The 25,650-nt window shown below is 37.6% G+C and overlaps 2 protein-coding genes across 2 annotated transcripts in view; both read right to left on the reverse strand.

Moving 5' to 3' along the window:
* Positions 1-2,025: 2,025 nt before the first annotated feature.
* LOC125227754 (laccase-22-like) lies at positions 2,026-5,824 on the reverse strand. The gene is made up of 4 exons (XM_048132068.1): positions 5,322-5,824; positions 4,207-4,419; positions 2,768-2,998; positions 2,026-2,530 (listed from the first exon to the last, which is right to left on the reverse strand). Exons 1-4 carry the CDS (start codon positions 5,554-5,556, stop codon positions 2,367-2,369), a joined length of 843 nt encoding a protein of 280 aa, XP_047988025.1. The 5' UTR covers positions 5,557-5,824; the 3' UTR covers positions 2,026-2,366.
* A 1,110-nt stretch (positions 5,825-6,934) lies between these two features.
* The window catches only part of LOC125227752 (laccase-1), an 88,115-nt gene continuing 69,399 nt past the window's right edge, over positions 6,935-25,650 (reverse strand). Inside the window, exons 2-8 of the mRNA XM_048132065.1 lie at positions 12,644-13,091; positions 11,502-11,786; positions 9,977-10,452; positions 9,626-9,810; positions 8,606-8,801; positions 8,312-8,524; positions 6,935-8,228 (exon numbers count right to left, since the gene is read on the reverse strand). Coding sequence (XP_047988022.1) covers positions 7,846-8,228; positions 8,312-8,524; positions 8,606-8,801; positions 9,626-9,810; positions 9,977-10,452; positions 11,502-11,786; positions 12,644-13,091 — 2,186 coding nt within the window. The 3' untranslated portion in view covers positions 6,935-7,845. The remainder of the gene's footprint in view (positions 8,229-8,311; positions 8,525-8,605; positions 8,802-9,625; positions 9,811-9,976; positions 10,453-11,501; positions 11,787-12,643; positions 13,092-25,650) is intronic.

A 25,650-nucleotide genomic window follows, 5' to 3' on the forward strand; every position in this document is an offset into this window, starting at 1 on the left:
GGTGTCGTAGAAGGCGACTATGGGATATGGGTTAAATTGTGGTGTAGGCCGGCAACCGGTCACTGCAATGCCACAGTTTCGTTTTCTTTTAACCCCTTATTTGCCAAGAGTGGCCCTGAAGCTTTAGTAGTTTCATGTGCTCTGCCTCCCCTTTATAGGATACAGGCGTGATTGTATGTTGTTGTATGTTGTTGTAAATAATAATACATGAGAAACGAGAATAGCATGGGCAGTGGCACTGAAACTTGAGTAGTTTCATGTGCTCTACCTACCCCTTTATGGCATACAGGCATGATTGTAAGGCATGGTTGTATGTATGTATGTATGGGCAGTAAAAATGAATTTTAAAAGGGATGGATAAAAAAAAATTGCAAATGAGTGAAGCTCACCATCTTCCCACTTCAAGCATACGTATGTACTTAATGTACTCGTATATAATTATATGACATTCGTTCAAAATAAGTTGCAATAGGTACTTGCAATGTCTTAAAACTATTTATTTTTATATATTGGAACCGATACATTTTGCACTATATAGTTATCATTTACTATAATAATTATCTCGATTTAACTAAACCCAAGACCCAATAGGTCAAGGTAGCGACCGAATGGGTGCCACAAACTACCAGAGGCCGAGGTAGACCAAAGATGAGATGGCGGAAATACCTGGACTCATTTTGTGGCGGCTGGCGAGAGCATGCACGGAGCCGTGACGAGTGGCGGAAAACAGGGGAGGCCTTTGCCCAGCAGTGGGACACACTATAGGCTATTAAAAAAAAAAAAACTAAACCCATAATGAATGTAGAAAAAATGATAAAAATATTGTCAGAAACGTAGCCGGTAATGATTATTCAAAAAAGTTACTCAGTTTCGACTTAAAAATTTAAACCATTTACCAGCCGCCAGGCTGGTGAAAATTTCTGCTAGGCAACACTGAGCAAAAAGAAACCTGCCCTAACATTAAGGTACTTTACTAGTAATCAATTTTAGGCAAGCCGGTGGGAATGGACCAGCCGCTGCTGCCATTTACTGAAACCCGGTAATTATGAAAACTTTTACTTTGGGATCGACCCCGAAATCACGAAAATAGATGATACTTACTGGTACTTCCAAGAATACAATGTTATTACGCGCTATTGGGGTTGATCCCATAATAAATAGTAGGTAAAAGTTGCTGAGTGTGACCTAAATGTAATTTTTTATTAATTTACATACCTACCTATACATATACCTACTGCAGTTTTGACGTTTCATTTGCCACTTCCACAATTCATACTGTGAATACCGGCAGAGTTACGATGTACGACTATACAGTAAATTATTATCACTATAATAATCGACACTATCCAATAGCCTTTTTTCAGCCTTTCGTCGCCATGCCGGACACATGGGGACGATTTAGTAGGTATGTAAAATTACGAGCGTTGCGTTGAAACCGACAAAATAACTATTATTCAACCGATGTTTATCTATATGACGAGTCCTACTTTTTTTAATGTTGGTAAAACTGTAGGTACAATATCACTATGACATACTAGGACATCATTTAAATAATTAAAATAATAAAAGGATTTTCACCACACCAACTAATAAAGGCTTACTTTGCTATTCGAAAACAGATAGCAAAATTGCATTTTATTCACAAGAGTGAAAAGTAATTTCATATAAATTTTAACTTGATGTCTTAAGCTGGCTTGTAGAATTTATCTATAAATGATGATTTTGAACCATAAAAATCTAATAAATTGATGGATTTGATTTAATTTGATGTTTTATAGTCAGTATTTTGTTCGTGTTGGTGTGGTGAAAAATTTTGTGTTTCACTCGGTGGCAAAGTTTGTTTAACCTTCGTTCTTGAAATTTCGCAACGCTCAAGATTCCACTGATTTTTGAACCACATCGCTGCGCTCGCGGTTCAATATTGGAATCTTTCGCTTGCTCGGGTATCAATATTGGCACGTGCGGTTAAACAACCACTTTGCCCCCTTGTAAAACAAATAACTATTTCTTAGACAAGGTCTGTATGGAAAAAGAAAAGTCGAGGAATGGAAAGGATCCCAATATTTTACGACTCCTCTCTTTCTACACAAACTCTACTAGTTCATGATCATGTCTACCTGGCACTTCATACTATGCCGTAAGCTATAAATATAAAAAAATACACAATAGTTTCCATCGCACCATAGACCATACCAAATGTCAGCCATGCTTTCATGAACTAAACAAAAATATGCAGCATGTCTTTCATATTTATCTAAGTACACGAATTAGTTATGGCAGTCATCCGATTGCATATTGTTGATAAAGATTCCGGAAGAATCTCTTCACATTTAGTGAGATCGAATGCTATGATGAACCGATCACTCTCAGTATAAGTTGAAGATCGGAGGAGCGATATCGATGACGTGGTCTCCACATCTTGGAAAGTGGGGAGGCAGGGGAGGTAGGTCCTCTTGCGTGCCTACGTGGATTATTGTAGCCATGCCGATTACTATATGGTACACGAAGTGGCAGTGGAACAACCAATATCCTGAAAATAATATGAAATGGATAAAGTAATATTTATCTACTTCTAGATTTCTTTCTTGAAACTTTGGTTTTGCTAAATAAGACGGACTTAAATCAACAGTAAAATTTTTTTTTTGTATTTTTTCAGTATCTGAGTGTCGATTTAAATATAAATATATGCATCATCTAGGTTTTATTTTTAACTTCCTCAAAAATAAACAAAGATCCAAGAGAATATCATTTTTTTTAGAATAATTACCTGGGTTATCAGCTTTCAGCCGCAGCACAACATATCCATTGTTAGGCACGGCTATAGTGTCTTTCGACGGCGGGTCATCAAATTGCCGGTTGAGTAAACCTTCTCGATCCAGGTCTAGGGCATGTTTCAGGTTTATTTTCGAAATGCTCTTGTCTGGGGACCGACCCATGCCGATGACGCGGAAACTGTTGCCGTGAATGTGGAACGGATGGGAGAGGTTTTGACTTTGGACTGTAAAAAGATTTACTTTTAAGTACGCATGTATTGTATAGTCAGCCAATTGGAACCTACTAGGCCACTGTGCCACCCATGTGCATGTGACACCCCTTGAGTTGCAGGCCCCGTAGCCGAATCGCATTTCTGCGACGCGAAACGTAAACGAAACGCCGCGAAAGGTAGTCTGGCTCTGTCGCGCCAATACGCAAGAGCGATAGAGATAGATATCTACGAGAATTTAGTTTCGTGAGCGTTTGTGCCATTCGGCTACGCACCCAGGTGTCGGTGACCGCTTTCCATCAGGCTGTTTGCCACCGACGTGGCCTTAAAAATAAAACACTTTACTCAGGACTTATTACTTTTTTTTTTAGTTCATGAGTGTCGGAGAGCCAACAAGCGCGTTGCCGGCATTCGCGGCTGTCAAACTATCAACGGGCGGTCGTCGGCCGCATCATACAGCGGTAATCTATATTTCTACCCTGAGTTAAAGGAAGTTGTCTTTTAGAAATTTCTATACAAAATTTACCAACCTACAGTGAGGTTATAAATCAGATTCTAAGAAATCTCTTACTGCTTGTCATTTTGACATAGAACTTGTAGAGTGGCCTAGGGTTCCAATTAGTTGAGTGTACTTTGCTAACAAAATAGTACATTACAAGTGCGGAAAAGAGGAAGTTCGAAACAAGTGGCGAGAAATTAAGATACGACCGAATGGAGTTATGAATTTCGTTTTCGCACGTGTATCGTACAATGTTTTACAGTAAAGATGGCCTGAGGCTTCGACCGGACAAAAAATGAACCACTTTCCGCACTTTATTTCGTTTCGTTTTCGTTTATCTATTTATTACTTAGGTAATTAATTGAAATTATTATATTATTTGGGACTCTGCTGTCCTAACTAATGGCGCTTGTCACACTGTTGAGCACACAGAACAACTGTTCGATATCCACCTTGGACTTTTAGATACAGAGACAACTAAAGCCACCACGCATTCAATAAGTGGCATGGGAAGTAGTGAGGTAAACAGGAAAAACTTTGAGTAAATTTCGTTTCTCGTCATCGGCCGTCATGGCTATTTCCCACACCACTCCTCGAGTATGTGGTCAGGGATCCCTAACATCATAACAACTACAACAGCAAGATTAAGACGATTCGCCGTGACTGAAATTGGTAGTGGTAGTTTTATTCCAAGAATACTTATTTAAAGTTAATGTGATCCTACCTTCGTCAATCAGTACTATTTCAACTATAGCGTTCAAGGGTATGTCGATCATATGGGTACAGCGGCAGTCTTCCCCACAGTTGGGAGGGCGGTTGTCACCATTGCAGAACACCTCTGGTGGTATTTCGTGGAGCTGTGAGATGGGTGGCGAAGGTGCCGTGCGGTATGATATCTCATCGACTAAGCTTAGCACGTGATCCCCATCGATTGCCACTGGAAATAGTAAGTAGTACCTAATATAAGAAACCTAGTAAGATACCGTAAAGTACAAGTGGCGGCACATAACTTTAGCGCTGACAGGTATTGCGCAGAAGTCAAAAACGGGTGTCTCAGGGGATTACAGGGGGTGAAGGGTATGCCCCATGCGCAGCTATCCCCTCCACATTTCACTCAGCGCTAAACTTATGTGCCGCCACTTGGAAGTAGATTTGGCGGTCTAGCAAGGTAAGGTATACGTTTTCGCGCGCGAGTCATACATCTGGCGTGAATTCAAGGATGAACTCGTACGTGGGAGCGCAAGTTATATACCTACGGATTATACGGCCTGTAGTGTAGAGTGAATTGGTTTAACATTGGCTGCATTGGAAATTTCTGTACTCATAATCTTATTTTTATTTTCAAGGTGAACTAAAAAGGACCGTTCAAACTTTTGTGGTCATAATGAACAACTTTTATTATTTGACTAATGCTGAAATCGCGAAAAAAAATAGGCTTTTCCATAGAAATGAGCGGCACCATGACAGTCTGAATGTTTGAAACAACCAATTTTTTGAGATTTCAACATTGGTACCATAGTAAAAGTTGTTAATTATGACTTCAAAAGTCACTGTGCAAAGTTTGAAACATCCTTTTTATTTCACCGTGTACGTAGGTATCTACCTGTTCCCCATGTTTATTATAGGTAATGGACAAAAATTATAATTGACCGAAAAAAAAAGATTTTCGTTTCAGCCTGGAGTTACTTTCGATTGTCTGGAAGTTTTTCTGTACGGCTCGCATTTCTCAACTTGTCCTCGAGGCAATCAAATGCCTCATGTATTTTCGGAATGTTGACTTGATTTAGGATATTTATAGGATTTGGTGCGGTTTATAGAAAAATAAATAATTATAGTTACCTAAATAATTCTTGTAAGTGTTCTCCACAAATAATTGGTCTGGTTTGTAGGTGAAAAATCGGAAGGGCAAGAAGATCTTTACATCGGGCCGCTCTTGCAAAATGTTCTTTTCCATAGGCGAGGCGGATTTGAGGTTGCTCACACACACTGCATCGTTACGCGGCACGTTGCAGATGGCATCCAGAGGGTTTATTACCTTAAGATTAAAAATAAAATAAGGTATTTCGTTATACATACACAAAAGTAAAAAAAACAACAAATGACATAAGCAAATACAAGTTTGTCAAAAAAATACTAAATTGTATCGTCAATTGAAGCAAAAACAAATGAAAATATATAATTCTACCTGTCCCGTGGTGTCGTAGTCGATTTCACACCATGCAACAAACACCTTACACACTTTGCCGAGTGAGGCTCGTTGTGCACTGAAGATCACTTAAGTAGCTGGGACGTCTAGTACAGTCGAGTTCAAAAACATCTTTATAAGCCATTATGAAAAGACGTTTACACGCCTCGGGCATACATTGAGGTCGTGTTAACATTTAAAAAGTTGGTCTGTAAAGATGGCGGTGAACTCGGCCGTAATTTACTACAGTGTTGGCCGAACTGAATTGCGCACTGAATGCCTGTTTAGGAACTGTAGTTGAGTAGATTTTTTGTTGGTGTATTTTGTTTTCAAAACGGTTTTAAAACCTATTTTCATTAGAAAATGAGTTTGTACGAAATAAATACGTCTTGACGCACAGCATGCATATATAAACTTAAAGTAGTTGATGTTTAGTAAATCGTTAGTAAAATCAGTAGACTACCAAAACTCACTAAATAAGCAATAGCTGTTTGTATCTAAGTATAAATTTTAACGGAGGCAGACAGGTACTAAAGTAAAAGCAGTACTTAATAGATTTATAGCCAAAGTCAGGTTAGCACCGACTTGGCAACTACAAAGTGTAGCAGCCCCATAAATGGCATTAAACATATCAATGTATTTTTAAAATTTGATATGTAGTTAGTGAGTTCTGTTGTCTATTGTAGTTAGTGTCTGGTCTGTATCTTGTGTTGACTGATGATTACGGCCAACACTCTGTTAATAGGTATTAGTAAAAGTAACATTTTAGTAAAATATTACTAGGGTTCAATATTATTTTTCTGAGAGTAAGGAAGAGGCTACAAATCTAGTAAGTACACAACGGACCTAAGTTAAATAATAAGAGGTGAAGGGCTACGAACTACGGTGCGTCTACTTAAATAAACATTCAGTTGCGATATTTACAACATTCAAGTGCGTATTGTCATAAATTTATTACAAAGAGCATATCATCACCAACACATATTTATAGAAATATAATATAATTCGTATTTGTATTTACAATTTCTACAAAGGTACACAATAGATTGCAACATATAGTACATACAAAATTAGGGACGTAATTATGATTTTATGAGCATTATTAAAATATTTCAATTAACTTGCTCTAAGACCATCATTATTCCTTGCCTCGCTCCCACCGTAAAACATATAATGGTAATAAAAATAAACTACATTATTGTTATTCACATTCTCTGAGCTGCCTGACAAGGTTCTGAATATCACTGGGGTTAAATAAAATTACAAATTCTTTTTAAATTTTATTAAAGAGTATAAAAATTTACACTTATAGGTAATTATTAAAAGACATTACAATCTTGCTAAAGCAGTTTAGCAATATTTCCATGAATTAGTCGATGTATCGTCGCCTACTGGTAGGCTTCATTTGTTTAATTTATTGGCACAGAAACAAATATACACGAGTCACACGACATTAATATTACACACGAGTTACTTAAAAGTACTGGTAACCACGAAATGGTAACTTTTGTGAATGCCTATTTAAAATGTAGATATGTTTAAAATATTTATGTACAGTCTTCGTCGCTTATGGAATGGAAGGATGAGACATGGTCGCTATAGTACGACACTCACTGCAGGTACTAATCATCAATATCTACTTCTGTGTATTTACAAGGAGAATTGCAGGTGTCGGTGTTATTTACATGTTCTACAATTTTGACTGCATGCGAATGTTAGTAACTAGGAAATCTTAAATACCTAATAATTAATAGAAATATATGATTTTATATATACACGTAATAAATATCCTTGGTGAAACGTATAATGGCAAGTTGTTAGTTAAGACCGGACATCTCCATCATGAGTGGAATATACCTAAAGGCAACAAAACAAAAAGTAAAAGAGAGCCTCGAATAGCGTAAGGACGTAATTAAATAATCTAGAATTATCACCAACTAGTATGGCATATGAAACTGAAAAACGAAACATTAGATATCACCTTTAAATAAATCACGAACCGTCTTAAACCGTTGAATCATTCGAATACATAAGAAACACAAACGGCAGAATCGAGCACTTCGAATCCGCCGAACACATCACACAATACAAACATAAATTTACACTTAGGCAACATATTAAGATCAACCGCTACTTTATACTTTTGAACGTAAACTGAAACTGGTACTAGGAACCGATCTAGTTGATGGGGGGGAGGTGATCACCGCACGTCGGGAAATTGGGAGGAACAGGGGGCAGATCGGCGTGGGTACCGACTTGTAGGACTACGTTCATGCCGATCACGATGTGGAAGAGGAAGTGGCAATGGAGGAGCCAGAACCCTGGATTGTTGGCTCTGAAACGGAGGATGACGTAGCCATTGTTCGGGACGGCGATCGTGTCTTTGTGGGGTGGCAGGTCTCCTTGTTTAAGATGACGCTGGAGCAGACCTCTCCTGTCCAAGTCGAGAGCGTGTTTCAAGTTGATTTTCTTGACGTTCTGGTCGGGCGATCGGCCGATACCGATTACGTTGTAAGAGTACCCGTGCAAGTGGAACGGATGAGATAAGTTCGCGATTTGAACTGAAAGTGAAAATTTTCGATTAACATTTAAATTTTTATGCACGTATTTTACTTTATGGACAATAGTGAGTTTCACTACGTACCTTCGTCGACTAGTACAATTTCTACGATGGCGTTGAGGGGGATATCAACTTTGTGGGTGCACATGCAGTTTTGACCACAGTCTGCTGGTCTGTTGTCACCGTTACAGAACTGTTCGGGGTTGATGTCGTCGTACTGACTGATAAGAGGTGTGGGTGGTGCCATATATGAGATTTCGTCAATTAAACTGATCACATGGTCTCCTTGCGGGGCAACTGTTGACATTAAGAATGCAAATTAAAGACAATATACGGTCATAATTAAAACTTCAAAACACGAATCTAGCGGTTCTTTACCTAAATATCTGTTGTAAGTGTTGGGTTGGAAGAGCATTTCTGGTCTGTAGACGAAGAAACGGAAAGGCAAGAAAATCTTGACGTCGGGTCTTTCCTGCAGGATGGCCGGGTCGATGTTCTGGGCGTTCTTGAGCTGGCTGACGCAAATAGCGTCGTTCCTTGGAACATTACATCTGGCATCCAACGGGTTCATCACCTGGATGGTTAGTGCGGAGAAAGGAATTTACGTGCAATTACTATAATACGTGCATACTACTTATAACTACGTATACGCTACATCTAATTATTTATAACTAATGGCCAAACTTGCAAACTAGAGGTTCTCACTTAACTACGAGGGACGGGGGACACCTTACGAAGTGCATTAAAATAACTAAGATACTAGTAATCTAGTTACAAGGTACTGATAGCTACTGGTAATATTTACAGGTTGCAGCTCATTTATCACCGTCAGTCTACCAGTTTTTAAGCCAGCTTGATAACATAGTGGTTTTAAACTAAGTCTTGTATAGTAATGAAATATTGATTCAATACTACTATATTGGTTTGAGCAATAATCTGCAACATAGTTGACAGTTCGGCTAAGCTTAATCGAGGCAGGCTACTGGGTGCAGGAATCCAGTCGCAATATCCGCCAATTAATAACCACAACAAGTAGTTTCATGAAACGAGGTCTGCGGGCTACCGCAGCGGACGTTTCGCTAATGTCATTTGCACGGAGGAAATATGGGCTAGTTTTTTCTGCTTCTATGTAAGGTAATGTGGTATTTACAAGTGAATGTCAAGAGCGGAAAATACTAACGACATAGATAAACAATGAAATAAGAAAATAAAGGCGGCAGCTTTTTCGATAGCTTAATGAAACTGCAACTATTTAACAAGTGCTTGTACCACGTGCAGTATACATTCGGTGTTGCTTTTTGGAATAAACTAAATAGTCTTGTGTTCATGCTAATTCCAATACCTATTACATGTTTTTTTCTTTTTATTTAAATTATATTTACATCGATTTGGACTTACCACACCCTGAGGCACGCCGACATCGTATGTGGGTGGCTGGCTGGAGGGCTGGTAGGGTCCTCTAGCGTATCGCAAGATAGCCAACTGTTGAGCCCTCTTCACACCACACTCACCAAGAGCACGCACTTGGATCCAGTACGCACCAGGGATGTTGTTGGCCTCAATCACAAAATCGTAACGTTCACCTGAAATGTATCATAAAATGCATTGCAGGATTTTTATTGCAACGTTACATATCCATCCAGCGTTTCACTTCGTCAAGTTTAGCTCATTGCTCATTAAATTCAATTGCACTATACTCATAGGTTGCATACGTTCGTAAAATATGTGCTGATAAAAATAATTGTTTACCTGAGAACGAGATGATAGTGTTCACTTGTACGGGTTGTACGGGCTCTCCGTCCGTAGCGATGACGGTCATATTATGTCCTTCAAAAGTGACCTGCGCCGGGCACACTGAGGCAAAAGCGTTGATCATCCTAAATCTGTATCTCCTTCCAGGAGTAATGGTAAAGACTTCCAGAGGAGTGTTCGTCATGAAACCGGTGTTGGGGTCACGGAACTGTCCTTTTCCGTTGACCAGCACCGACTCGGGGTCCTGACCGGTGTTGACAGCAAGGCGACCAGGGTATCTCTCAGCGGCATCTTCATGAAGCCAATCACTGATCAACATGACGTGAGTGGTTAAATCGTAGTCGTATAAGTGGCTGTTGGGGTCCTTGGAAGGCGGTTGACGTACTACGATGCTGCCATATAAACCGTCAAGTTTTTGCAGACCGGTATGCGCGTGCCAGAAGTGAGTACCAGCGTTTCCTTGCCATTGATACCTGGAATTCAAAATATCCATTTTAACTTATAGCTTTTCCGCAATATACGAAGTGTGAGCTCCCTGCCGAGGTATTCCCGATTACTGATGTGCCGACGGAAAGTTTCAAAAATTCTGAAATTTTCACATAGGAAAACTTCGGAATTATACAATTCCATACGGATGGAAACTTTCCATTTCATAAATTTATATTACCCTTATTTTTCGTGAAATTTTCGTGAATTTTTCAAGAAATTTAAGATTTTTTTGGAAAGTTTCCGCAACTTGCACATCACTATTCCCGATGGTATGGGGATGGTATGGTATAGATGGTATGGGGTTCTTCAAAAAAGGAGTGTACAAGTTTCTAATGGGTCGGCAACGCGCATGTGACACCCCTTGAGTTGCAGGCGTCCATAGGTTACGGTGACCGCTTTCCATCAGGCGGAACGTATACCTGTTTGCCACCGACGTGGTATAAAAAAACCGGCCAAGAGCGTGTCGGGCCACGCTCAGTGTAGGGTTCCGTAGTTTTCCGTATTTTTCTCAAAAACTACTAAACCTATCAAGTTCAAAATAATTTTCCTAGAAAGTCTTTATAAAGTTCTATTTTTGTGATTTTTTTCATATTTTTTAAACATATGGTTCAAAAGTTAGAGGGGGGGGGGGACGCACTTTTTTTTCCTTTAGGAGCGATTATTTCCGAAAATATTCATATTATCAAAAAACGATCTTAGTAAACCCTTATTCATTTTTGAATACCTATCCAACAATATATCACACGTTGGGCTTTGAATGAAAAAAAATATCAGCCCCAACTTTACATGTAGGGGGGGTACCCTAATAAAACATTTTTTTCCATTTTTTATTTTTGCACTTTGTTGGCGTGATCGATATACATATTGGTACCAAATTTCAGCTTTCTAGTGCTAACGGTTACTGAGATTATCCGCGGACGGACGGACGGACGGACGGACGGACAGACAGACATGGCGAAACTATAAGGGTTCCTAGTTGACTACGGAACCCTAAAAAGGGTTGCATAGGGTATGGGAATTCTGAGAAAGATACCTGAAAGTATTTCCTTGTTGAATAGGACACTGCGTCACGAAAGGCACTCCGTCGTAGTATTGCGATCCTCTTTGCCAGATTCCATGCCAGTGAATGGTCACTTCCATACCCTCCATATGGTTTTCAACGTCAATGACAACTTTGTCGTTTTCGCACACTTGGATGGAAGGTCCAGGCAACATTCTGTTCGCGGAGAGAATACCACGTTCGACTCCATCAGCCAACACGCATTGGCAGTGAGACCAGACAACGTTGGTGGCGTTCGGTGTGCACACTTGGCAAGCCCTGAAATTAAATTTTACTCGTTACATACAGGGCGGTACGCAGTTTCCTTATCAAGTATTTATGTGCCGACTCGACGATTACACCAGAGTTTCTTCAGTATCGGGTATCGTGAAACATCGGTTTGCATAACCTGTGTCGTCACCTATCAATTATAGGCAGCCCCGAAGGTATTTGGATCAGTGGGCGTATACTAAAGTTCGGCATTGAAACGATATAGTTAGCAGTTCAGGTGAAGCAAAGCGTGAAGTGTGTAAAAAGAAAATGTCGGTCGGTGGGTCGCGGACGTAGCCAAGTGCAAATTTGTACCCTTTGTTGTATTAAAAAGGCTAGTTGTTAACTCACAAAAGCTACAAAAAGCAAGTTTAAGGAGCATTGTTATATTCGAGACAGCATTTCAGAAAAAAAATGCTTTGTATTGTATTAAATTATTATTGCTTCGCGGTTTTTGATTCAATTCGTAATTTACTAGATAACAGCTGATTATGTAACTGAATTATTGAGATAGCAAACATAATTCCTAACTTACGATTAAGTAGAAACCATTATGGAGCAGATCTGCTCCTAAGCATACGAAAGGTTAATGATTTATTTAAGACTGTTTTAGTTTAGATGAAGCACTCATAGAAAGTTAGTTTTAGAAGTCGTTATTACGCTGGTCAAAACGATTAACCCATTTCGTGCAATGTCACTGGGTGATATGTCGTAATCACTAAGTAGTTAAGTGGGCGTGCGACTTCATTTCCGTCGAGTGAAGACAATACATCGAGTACAATGGGACAATGTTAAAAAGCCGGGGTTTTTACTAATGGAACCTTTTAAACTTGTAGGTGACTGACAAAATACATTAAATTACTTACGCTCCCAGTACTGTGTACAATTCGAGGGTAAAGTGGTAGTAGCAGATTCTTGGTGGTTCATTTTCTCGGCACGCTCTAGCGCATTCATCGGGAGCCGAGAGCATAGGATTCCTTCTCAGCTCAGCAGTAGCGCTGCTGGTGAAGTCAAGATGCTTCAGGCTAGTCTTTCCATTAGCGTTTCTCGCTATGGGAGGCAGAGGGCTGTTCCTGATGCCACCACTGAGCGGACCGCTGCCGCTGGCTTGGGCAAACGGGTTGGATGAGGGCCCGATTGTGCTGCCTATGCTTCCGAAGGACCCGAAGGGGTCGCTGTTGGATGGATGGGTCTGGACGAGGCCGTGAGTTGCGGAGAAGACGCTACTGCTGGATGTATCGCGGAAGGGTGTCGCTGTGCCTGCTTGCCACCATGAGGCTGATGTGGACTGGTCGTCTGCGATGTTTATGGCTTCTGGAAAGAAGAAAATAGTTCAGGGTTAAACAGATTTATAGAATACAAGTAGTGTTGGAGTAAATACTGGAAAATATTATACATTTACTTGTGGATCAACAAACCTAAGCGCTTTTTAGGCATTAATTTGATAATGACCATCGCAGAAAAGCATCACAAATATTCAACATAGACTCTCCAATCCATACTCGGCAAACAACAATTAAGTTACTCTGAAAATCGAGAGTTGTTAGTTTTACTAAGTGGCGCATGAAACCTATCAACACATTAATCTTTCGACATTCGCTGAGCGGCAGTAGCAGTGAACGTACTCCTCAGATCAGAGTGCAAGATAACTCGCGTGGCAGGTGCGTTAATGCAAATACCGTTGCAACCTGCGCTTGTGTTCGAGCACCGGCCAGCGTTTAATGCTGTCACGAATGTTTTCGTAACTACAATCAGTTCCCTCGAGAACCACGGGTATCAGGAATATAATTGTAACAGGGAAGTGAATGCGACACCTACGAAACTATAGGCTTCGAGAATAACAGTGTAGTTGACTCGCAGGTCAAATTAGATGCTTTTACAAAGTGCAGATACTAGACGGATAGGCATTGACGTAAGATCAATGCGTAACTTCACGTTTTGATGTTGCCGAAGAAACGTCTATAATAGTATTTTATACAATTGTGATATAATACAAAGCTTTTCAGTCGAGTACCATGTTTAGGCCACGAAGCTTGCTGAGTGGCCTAATAGTACGGTACGAGAGTGAAAAGCTTAATTATATCACTATTATATACAATACTTTTTCTATGAGTCATCATCTTCATCATCAATGGACGAAAATTAAAATTAATGTTAATATCGTCGTTCACCGTTCTATCAACATTGAATTACCTGGCAACCAATTGTTTGTAATAACCGTCTCTGATTGGTCGATAACGCGAAAGATAAAAAAAAATGTGTTTCAGATGCAGAAAATTTTGCCAGGTATCGCAAATTAGTATAGAAGTTGTGTGACGTTCTATTTTTGAATTTTTTTCAGTTAACTAAAGTGAAGTGTAATGAAATATTATAGTTGACTAAGTGTCAAGGACTACCCAACACTGAAAAGTCAGCACATAGTTTAGTCTGTGGTGTCCTAATTGACAGATTAAAGTCGACGAGTAGAAAAAATGTTTTATGGTGATCAATTTCTCACTGGTGATAAATAAGCTAGAGTTTCAAGTCAGTATTAGGAGTATAAAGGAAGTGCGACATCAGTGTCCGGAAAATGCGACAAGAAGCCGGATGGGTAGTCGTCCGGGAATAAAGACCGGACACGGCTTGTCTTATTTCACGACGTATGCGGCAGCAGCTCACGGATGCGACCAGCAGTTACTGTCTCCTTTAGATGATTAATATTAAAAAAACGCGACTTCCTGTCAGTCTTTAATGCCCATTAACTCATGTATTACGTAGACTTTCACGCATTCTGCTTGTTTTAATTTATGCCTACTCGTAACGTAAAGATCACCGCCGGCACCGCCGCACATATTATCAGTTACGCAATAATAAGAAGCAGCATCATTAATTAAAACTAAATACTATCCATTCATCAAATTTAATTGACCGGTATAACAATGATATCTATTTAAAGTTCAGTATCTAGTTCAGTCTGACCATGGAGCAAAAAATGGCTTCGAAGTGTTCGCAATTGCGGGACATGACTTGGTTCACGGCCTTTGCAGTCACTTCCTTATTATCCAACTTTTAAGTAACAGACTATAAGCTAATATCATTCCAATTATATCTAAATGTTTTTATAACTATTGTTACTAGAAACAATATATATGTAACTAAGTTAAAATAAAAAAACCGGCCAAGAGCGTGTCGGGCCACGCTCAGTGTAGGGTTCCGTAGTTTTTCGTATTTTTCTCAAAAACTACTGAACCTATCAAGTTCAAAACAATTTTCCTAGAAAGTCTTTATAAAGTTCTACTTTGGTGATTTTTTTCATATTTTTTAAACAATTATGTTTCAAAAGTTAGTTGGGATGAAAAAAAATATCAGCCCCCACTTTACATATAGGGGGGGTACCCTAATAAAACATGTCTTTACGGTTACTGAGATTATCCGCGGACGGACGGACGGACGGACGGACGGACGGACGGACGGACGGACGGACGGACGGACGGACGGACGGACGGACGGACGGACGGACGGACAGACAGACATGGCGAAACTATAAGGGTTCCTAGTTGACTACGGAACCCTAAAAAGGATTAGAAATCATAACAAGTTTTTCGATACCGGCAGGTTTGATTATCGGATGTATGAGTAAAATTTAAATGTCAGAGTTTAATTATTACTAAAACTATTTAATAGCTTGAAATTCGTAATAAAATGTAAAGTGGGCATATATATCAAGAATTGATTTCTATTAAATACGATAGTAATAATACTTGTTAAGTTTCCATTCAAGGGCGAAAGTAAGTGTAGCAATAATAGTCTGTGACGCGGACAAACGTAACTATTATAATATTATTATTATAATAACGAATTTAATATCGTTCGTGTAACGATTGAGCTATTATAAATATGAATATTAATATATGAATTTTATATACTATACCTATGCTTTTAGTAATGAAACTCGTCGGAGTACGATCAAAAATTAAATATATAACAAGATCATACCATCCCATACATTAAAATGCGACCGCCTACGAACGCGCTTACACTCCACCACACATAGATGGCGCCACAAAAAATGCCTTGTTGCCACCGATTATTTGTAGATTGGCATTAAGTGTCAATTCCGAGCCGTAAATCTATGTCAAAAGTGACACTTAACGCCATCTACAAGTATAATCGAAAGCTACAAGTAATTTTTTGTGGCGCCATCTATGTGTGGTGGAGTGTAAGCGCGGTCTTAGGCGGTCGCATTTTAATGTATGGGATGGTATGATCTTGTTATATTTAATTTATGGTACGATTCAGGTTCAATGTTGCGATTTTGATCGTATTTTGACACGACTTTCTCACTTTTGGTGCATGCAAAATCGACGAGTACTTTTAGCCACAGGTCCAGGTAAAGCAAACACAGCGAGCAACAACAGCAATACGATACTGACTGACCTGTCACTGTCAAAGAAGCTTTTGACAATGACCGATTGGAATCATGTTGGTATAATACGTCTACAACTTTGTGTTTATGCAAACAGACTTTCAGATAAACAACTAGTTTTCAATTAGCAAACGTATCTGCGTTTCCTCGCTCTTAGGTAACTTTCAGGTAACTTCACAATTAGGCCAGCGTTACGCGGTTATCGTGTGGTTTTTGTAATAGCGACATTTCCTCGGGTTCCCGGTTACCGTGTCATTCATGAAGGCGCTCGTTTTGACTTGTAATGACTTGGCGAACGCGACATTGTGGATAACACGGAGTATATACGATCATGGAAGTGTTATGCACATGTGTAGGTGCAACAATAAAGAGATTACGATAAACGAGGTTCACATATATTCAGTCACCTTTCCGGAAGGGAAGTCAAAACTTGGATTGTAAGTTGTAACTAGTGGCCAAATTCGAAGTATATACATGATAATCAAAACATTTCAATGTTATTTGAAATATTGACATGTAATTCTTCAGCATATATTTAGATAGATAAATACAGTACAATAAATTTAACGTACTATAATATAAAGTACTATAACGAGGAATAAATAGGTATAAAATAAACTAATGTAATAAGCTAAAAACATTAACATTTCACTATATTATGTGTTATAAATTCATAAATTATAAGTAGGTATATCTAATTAATATTTCAATGTTAAAAGAACGTTTTTGTTTCGCATCTAGAGAAAATATTGGATGTATTATAAAGTTCCAATCTAGGTAAATCGAAAAAAAAAAACATTTTTCCTATTTTTTATTGCAACAAGACGATGATAATACTAAACATTGAAACCGAAGACAGCTTTCTTCTCATGATGTTAACAGTAGAAGGAAGTTACAAAAAGTTTACTGTCTATAGTAAAATGTCCTTATACACTTCCCTTACATGTTACTGTGTTTTGTAAAGAGACTTTACGAGGGGAAAACTAGTAAAATACCTAAGCTTAGTTGGTTAATTGCTAGTTGGTCTTTCTTAGGTAATCTAGAAATGCTGATTTCTAGCTCGAAATCTGGTTTAGGATTATACATATTTATTGTATGGTATTGCGCAGAGTGATTGATATCTTAGATTATTCAGTAAGCTAGTGACTTGTCAAGTTATAATAGGAAGCTGTACTTAGACTTATACAGTGTGTGTCTACGACCCGGGCTTTTATAAAAACTGATGATAATATGCTTCGTTAACAGTCGTTTGCACGTATTAGTAAATCATAATTATGTTAATTAACGCCACAATGAAATTTTCTAAATCCTCAACTTAAATGTAGTAGACGTACTGTGTAATTGTCGTAATTCATATCGTTTATTCACTTGGTACAAGGCATGTCGTGGTACGGGGGTGAAAAACTGTGATAGCTAGCGTAGAATGTATTGTTGTCCTTTTCAATGCGTTTGTGTATGGAGGTTTTAAATTAGCTGAATAGTTTTTTATTAATTATTGACGTTACAATTTCAAAAGTCTTTACGTCGGGTTGTCAAACTACAAAAGTAAATTATGTCAAATGTGTTATTCGTTTTTCTGCAAAATGGTTTACGATGCACGGGAATTATCCGATAAGCTTCTAATTTACGGCGAAACACGCGGAAATGCAGCTCACGCCTTAAGACTTCCCAAACAGAGAACATCCACACAACGCTCGAGTAATAACAGCGGCTCTACAGCGAGTGCGTGATAATAAGCCGATAGTTCCTGGTCAGCCTGAAGGGGCTATGAACGCAATTGTGCCAGTGCAAATTGAAGAAAGGATTCTGAGTCACTTTAGGCAGAATAAACAGAGTTTAGCTGAATTAAATTTAAATGATAGGTTAGTATTTAAGTTTTGTTGAATTTGTAGATAATAAAGTTTTTATCGAGTAGACACACACTGTATAGACCGGGATATAGACCGTGATTACCTTTTTGAAGTTTTACTTACTTATGTATAAAAATGATATTAAAACCCACATTAATGTAGAACACTTTAAAAAGCAATTTATTTGCAGGTAGGCAAGCATGGTCGCGCGATAAATGATAAGACATCAGGCTGTCCCTTTCGCACTATTTGTAAGTGCGATTGGGTTTTGATGTTTTATTGTTTATAATAATAGGAAGCTTTACTTATCCATAGTAATATTATAAATGGGAAACTGTGTGTGTCTGTTTGTTTTTCCGTCTTTCACGGCAAAATGGAGCGACCAGTTGACGTGATTTTTTAAGTGAAGATAGTTGAAGGGATGGAAAGTGACATAGGCTACTTTATGTCTCTTTCTAACGCGAGCGAAGCCGCGGGCAAAAGCTAGTGTAGGTATAAAAATGATATTAAAACCCACATTATGTAGAAAAGTTTAAAAAGGAACTTATTTGCAGGCAGGTACTTACAAATAGTGCGAAAGGGACGGCCTGATGTCTTATCATTTATCGCGCGACCATGCTATCGGTGCAGGTTGCAATTTGCAAAATGAACAAATAAAATTCCAAAGTAAAATACTTATTCTATTCGTGTCTTTATAAATAAAGATCATGAAATGAATTATACTGGAACTAGAAATTCTAATTTAGGTACTACTTTACTCCTATTTATAAAAAATGTGTTTTAAAATCTGTTCAAAAATGAGAAATCAAACTTATTTTAAAATTCAGTAATAAAGGCTATTTTAATAATTTAATTTTTAATTAATAAGATCTGTTTATAAATGTTCATTTTGCATTTGTTTCCTATTTCATGGGTAATTTTTTTTCTCTCTTTTTGTCTGAATTATTTACTAAAGTGACTTTTTCATTTCACTTTAATAATGAAATGATGAGTAGTGGCGCAGAAAACGAAATAGTACATTTCGTTATAAGTGCGAGAAGAATGACATTCTCGCACGTGTGACAAACGACATTTTTTAATACAGTTGCGAAAAACACTACTACAACGAAATAAAACAATCCGAACTATCAATTTTCCCACGGACATTGACGGATTATTTGACAATTCAAAGGCGTATTTTTGAAGCTTTTAAACTTGCGTGCATATTTTCGAGTTTGCTATTCATCTAATATAATTTATTTCATCGGGTGCCATAAGAACATAAACATTTACGATTTGGGACGATTGTTTAATGTACAACTACATTTTAATTTAATCGATCCATTTATGCCCCGACGACCCCGACGTATTGCAAATTACGTAAAATAATTATGACAAATCGCGTAATATATTAAGGTTTTTGAACGTGCATTAAGTTAAAACATGGTAGACGCCTCTACTTTGACAGTAGAAGACGCGTTTCGTTCCAATCATGTTCTATTGACACGATTCATTATGATCGATTTTTTAAAGTATAAACCATTTTATAAATTATGTTTAGTATGACTAAAAGTAAACAATTACATATAAAATATTAACGTTTTAAATATTAATCACTTAATAGTATGTTTATAGTTTTATTCTGTCTTAGTAAACTAGACTAATATGAAAACAGCTCGGTAAGTAGTCGTAAAATGGAACGTATACTTTTTACGCACTAGTTCGTAAAATACAACTTCTCGCACGCTAAACTAAAGCAACTGTATTAAAAATATTTGTATGATTAATATTGTGATTTTCGACCTGATAAAAATTTATCACAATTAAGGTGAACGTATTGATCCCAGTTTACTGCTTTAAGCTGTTCTAGGCATTTTTCATAGTCTGTTTTTCTGAATAAGTATTGTGGTGTAGGATTATCTTTTAGTGCATAATAAATAATAAATTCGACCCCAGTACAATAAATGGCCTATCATATTGACTATTAATTTAATTAGGAACTAACGTTTCATAAGACTTCCTACAAAAAATCATTAAGCCTATTATAGACAACATTACACGTAGGCTTTTTAACGAATTGACCTCATCAGTGGGTCACGAGCGCGGCGATTGTTTTCCAAACTTCAAGGCCATCTATGATACTAGGTAACTATTACCCACCTGTCAATACACAATACAGTTTGAGCAATATATCAATCAAGCTTCGATTTATTATACGATTATAATCAGCTACACCCACAGGCGTCTAAAGGCTTTATGTTAATATTTGAGCAGTAAAGTAAATAAGTGGTGTTCCGTGCCTAAGGGGTTCTTTTTTTATAAGTTATAAACAGAACTTGGAAAAGCAGAGTTAGTTTGCCTTATAATATGACGTTAGATATGTCAAATTGGAACGAAAATGGCTGACCCTCGCCGACCTCTAGGAAAAACTACTTATTTACCTTTTTTGGTTTTTGGGCCTTTACCACAGATTATTAATAAGTTACATAACAGATCCTTCACTTGCCCGAAAAAGCGACAAATACCTACGCTTTATTTAACTAATACTAATAAGTTACTACGTAAAACTCAGATGAATAGTAGGTACGTGCCGCGCGACTACACAGGCGGGCGCGTGGCGCCCCTCGACCACTTGTTCATTCGAATGAACGGCTAGCGTGTAGGTATTTACTCACGCAACCGCGGACGAGTGACGCAGGCCTGCCTTTACACTTGATTTGAATAAGGACCATTTGGACCAGGAAAGTCACATATAACCATGTTTAAACTGCGCGCTGATTTACCTCGTTAAAATGATTTAACGGGAGCACTGACTATAACTTCGCACAATTAGGGACATAAATAATACTATGTCCAATGACGGCAACAGTATGAAAACAGAGCATTTATATTAAGAACGACTAACATTAATAGGCATAGTTTCTACAAAAATAAGCTAAATATTTAGGGAAAATGAAAACAATTTCGCAGTAAATTTTCCTCTTTAGTTTAAATCCGAAAGGAAATAAGTTTGTGTTGTATTGTTCGCAAGTAAGCATATCGTCACTATTTTTAAAAAAACTTGTATCTTCGTCTGTCAATGAAAAGAAAATTGTAGTAAAGTATGGAATAAATAGAATTGCGTTTTAACTTTGAGGAAAGTTCTGATACAAGTTTTCGGACAAAGTAGTGACGATATCTTTTTTGTCCGTTTTTAGTAATGTAATATTTTATAATACATTTTATGTTATTTATACTCAGAATCACTAGCTTTTTCAATGCTAATAAGTAAAATCATTACTACTTTAAAAAAAACTTGTATCTTCTTCTGTCAATGAAAAGAAAATTGTAGTAAGTATGTATGGAATGTATATAGACTTACTGCGTGTTAACTTTGAGAAGAAGCATGAGATACGAATTTTTTTCAAAGTAGTGACGAAATATTGTTCCATACGATAGTTTACGTGAACCTATTACATAAGTAAAACTTCAACTCATCTTGAAGAAATTTAAATATCATACTTCCCTTCCCTCCATAACGCTACGCGTTAAATGAATGATAATCGAATCGAAAAAGACGCAAATGTCGAGAAAGTGCCAGTAATGATAATGATATTAACTTTACCGCGTGTGGATTCCATACGGGCGAATAATGTATCCAGTTATAGTATCTGATTAAACGAATCGTATAGGATAATTATTTTGTTAAAGAGTGTTATTAATTAAGAGTAATTAATTTTTAAGTCTGACCAAGCTTAGGTAGGTACGCTAATTGATGTGGACGTAATACATTGCGTGCTGAATTATTATGTATGAAAAAAAAAATCTCGTCTATTCAAAAAGAAAACATATAGTTAAGCTCCTTGGGTCCGATACTAATCGTTATTAAGATATTCGCCCGCATGGAATACACACGCTGTATACTGAATTTATTTAAAAATCGAAGAAGCGTGACTATAGAGGCTTTACCTCAAGTCTTTGACGCTTATGAATCTTTACTCGTTATCGTAAATGTCAGTGAAAATGGCATTCATTTTATTGAGAAAGTGAACAGCACGAGCAAGCGTTGACTTACGTTTACAAAAATTACATACATTTTCTTTGCAGTTTTATTTTCGAGTAGCCGGAATTTCATAGTAAAGACTCGTAATGTTTGTTCTTGAGAATCAAAGTGCAGAGTGAACTGTACAATCACGGGCTTTCAAGCGGAAAAGAGTGAAAGTGAAAATTATACGGACTCGATAAGTGAATAATTGTTTTTAAAAACAACGAGAAACCAATAAAAATCCGTTCTAGTTTTAAAAGTTTTAAAACGCAAAGGGACGGTTGAAAGGAAACGGGCGACTTCGCTTTTTAGGGTTCCGTAGTCAACTAGGAACCCTTATAGTTTCGCCATGTCTGTCTGTCCGTCCGTCCGTCCGTCCGTTCGTCCGTCCGTCCGTCCGTCCGTCCGTCCGTCCGTCCGTCCGTCCGTCCGTCCGTCCGTCCGTCCGTCCGTCCGTCCGTCCGTCCGTCAGCGGATAATCTCAGTAACCGTTAGCACTAGAAAGCTGAAATTTGGTACCAATATGTATATCAGTCACGCCGACAAAGTGCAAAAATAAAAAATGGAAAAAAATGTTTTATTAGGGTACCCCCTACATGTAAAGTGGGGGCTGAAATTTTTGTCATTCCAACCCTAACGTGTGATATATTGTTGGATAGGTATTTAAAAATGAATAAGGGTTTGCTAAGATCGTTTTTTGATAATATTTATATTTTCGGAAATAATCGCTCCTAAAGGAAAAAAAGTGCGTCCCCCCTCTAACTTTTGAACCATATGTTTAAAAAATATGAAAAAAATCACAAAAGTAGAACTTTATAAAGACTTTCTAGGAAAATTCTTTTGAACTTGATCGGTTCAGTAGTTTTTGAGAAAAATACGGAAAACTACGGAACCCTACACTGAGCGTGGCCCGACACGCTCTTGGCCGGTTTTTATACAATCGTAGTCCTTGTTAAAAAAATTGATAGAATCAGATGCATATTGATCAGAGAAGACCTTACTTTTGACTTTTATCGCCTTTTAAATTATTATATAAGTTATTTATATCCATTATAAATTTGTATAGAAACGGTTTGTGGGACTCCGCAATTTTCCGCAAAAATTTAAAAACAATCGAACGTAGGGGCAGTTCTGTTATGGTGAAAATATATCGAATTGTATAAAAATGTTTCCTATAATTTCAATTTCTATGCTTAGACTTGTTGTATAAAGACTATTATGTAAATAAATTAATTACCTCTCATTCCTATGGAGGAAAATGAAATGAAAAATGAAAATGAAATGAAAATGAAACGCCGCAGAACGGTAGTCTGGCTCTGTCGCGCCAATACGCAAGAGCGATAGAGATATATAGCTAACGAAAGATATATTATCGTGAGCGTTTTGTGAGCATTTGTGCATTCGGCTAAGCACACTGTTCTCATTCCTCAAACAAAATTATCGGCTACAAAATTGATAAATTAACAAATGATGAGTGAAAATCGTGTTAGTTTAAGTCATATAAAGTAGCCGATATTGATCACACGACATTATTCGTTGTTCCGTATCATTTGGTGAACGTTGTAAGCATATCGGTTTCAACATTGATTGAGTAGATACAGAGGTGATTTAATGCATATTCGGTTACAAGTAAGTTAGTTACCGGTTTTAGCACAATTTGGTACCTATTATTTGTGGAATAAATTGAAATATAACTTTTCTAATTTTATGTATATTTTGTATAAATCCCCTTCTACTTTATGTGCTCACATATAAGATAAGATAAGATAAGATAGATAATTTCAATATTTATATACATTTTACTTAAAGAACCATACTAAGTTTTCCCTTTTAATTAGGTGACATAAACAAAATCACGCTTTTATTATCTTTCAACCCCTTAATTGCAAAAGGTGACACTGCAACTTGAGAAGTTTCATACATATGCTCTGCCTCCCCTTTTATTTTATGGAAATAATTTTGTACTTATATCAAAATAACCCATACTAAGCTAAGCAAATACGTTCTTCCGTTATAAAAAAGCTATGAATGCTCGTATTATAAATTGCCTTGGGAAGTTAACATAAAGTGTCAACAATCTAATTGCACCGCGCATTGAGCACTCGCTGGCATTGCGGTCGACACGAAACGAGAGCAATGTGTTACTAAGTTACTCGCGACTTGCATCGGCTTGCATATTATGTAGGCACAGTGCAGGCTTGTGAACTGTGGGACTATTCGTAAATGCAACTAAGCGAATTGATTTTTTACCACAAATGGTCAGAGAATTATGTTTTTTATTTACATTTTTAAAACTATTGCGCGATAAATCCAACAGCGTCCATCCACCTTAGGCCACTTCACCTAGTGTGTAGGTTGTATGTTGTAGAATAGTTGTGTTGTTGTAGAATTTAAACTACACAATAAGGTCTTAGGTGCGATTCGAGTTGCAAAATTGATCGGTTAAATTCTTAAACCCATTATTTATCAACTTAGTAAAATAAGATAGGTTCTAATAGATTTACAGGAGTTATTAGTATCTTACACAAAAAAATTTGTAAATTATCTAATAAAAAAATGAAAATTATAAAATTAACTAACAACAAGGCGTTTATTCAACTATGAAACAAAATGAACTGTAAACACAAAACTGCGTTTCTAAACGTTCAGATCATCATCCTCCTTGCGTTATCCCGGCATTTGCCACGGCTCATGGGAGCCTGGGGTCCGCTCTGACAACTAATTCCAAGATTTGGCGTAGGCACTAGTTTTACGAAAGCGACTGCCATCTGACCTTCCAACCCGAAGGGTAACTAGGCCTTATTGGAATTAGACCGGTTTCCTCACGATGTTTTCTTCACCGAAAAGCGACTGGCAAATATCAAATGACATTTCGCACATATGTTCCGAAAAACTCATTGGTACGAGCCGGGGTTCGAACCCGCGACCTCCGGATCGAAAGTCGTACGTTCTTACCGCTAGGCCACCAGCGCTTCTAAACAGATACTTACCATTTATTTCATACTTTGCTAAAATTTGATACATGCAATGTTATTTACAACTTACACCTAATAAAAAACAAAATGTGCGAACTGTGTGATTGAATGGTGCGACATATTTAAAGCGAAAGTTAAAATGCAACTGTACCAATCATTTAAAGCGGAACAAATTCATTACAAACTTAATTTAACGCTCGTTGATTTTGCAATTGGTTGTAGACAAATTACAAAAGAGACAGCATGCTATTCAACTTATCGGCACATTAATATGACAGTGAAAGATGAAAATATCGATCAGCGAATCAAAGAGAATGAATATCCCTCAGTACAGGGTTACAACTTTAAGAACAGTTTAGAAAATCTGACCCATGTCACAGTATAATAAAGAGTGCCCATGTCCTGATAAGTCTTAAAATTGTTAAAATATACTTAATCACTTAATCAATGTCGACATTGAACCGACGCTCAACCAAAGAGCATATTTTTTTCTTGATGTTTCTTTTTTTTTCGTGTCCCGTGTAGTGACGGGGTAATAATTTCGCCACCCCCTTTCACCCCGTGGGTATTGCAGAATCGACTGCTGGATATGGGTTCCATTGTGGAGTTGGTGATGGGCTGGCAACCTTTCACTGCAATA

Source organism: Leguminivora glycinivorella, chromosome 7, assembly GCF_023078275.1.
Source record: "Leguminivora glycinivorella isolate SPB_JAAS2020 chromosome 7, LegGlyc_1.1, whole genome shotgun sequence".
Taxonomy (NCBI): Eukaryota; Metazoa; Arthropoda; class Insecta; order Lepidoptera; family Tortricidae; genus Leguminivora; species Leguminivora glycinivorella.

Bases quoted from the DNA above. Each gene is read 5' to 3' on its own strand.
- LOC125227754 (XM_048132068.1), bottom strand. From the start codon at position 5,556: ATGTATAACGAAATACCTTATTTTATTTTTAATCTTAAGGTAATAAAC. The intron at 2,999-4,206 runs GTAGGATCACAT...ATCTTTTTACAG, and splicing joins AATAGTACTGATTGACGAAG to TCCAAAGTCAAAACCTCTCC. The intron at 2,531-2,767 runs GTAATTATTCTA...TATTATTTTCAG, and splicing joins GCTGAAAGCTGATAACCCAG to GATATTGGTTGTTCCACTGC.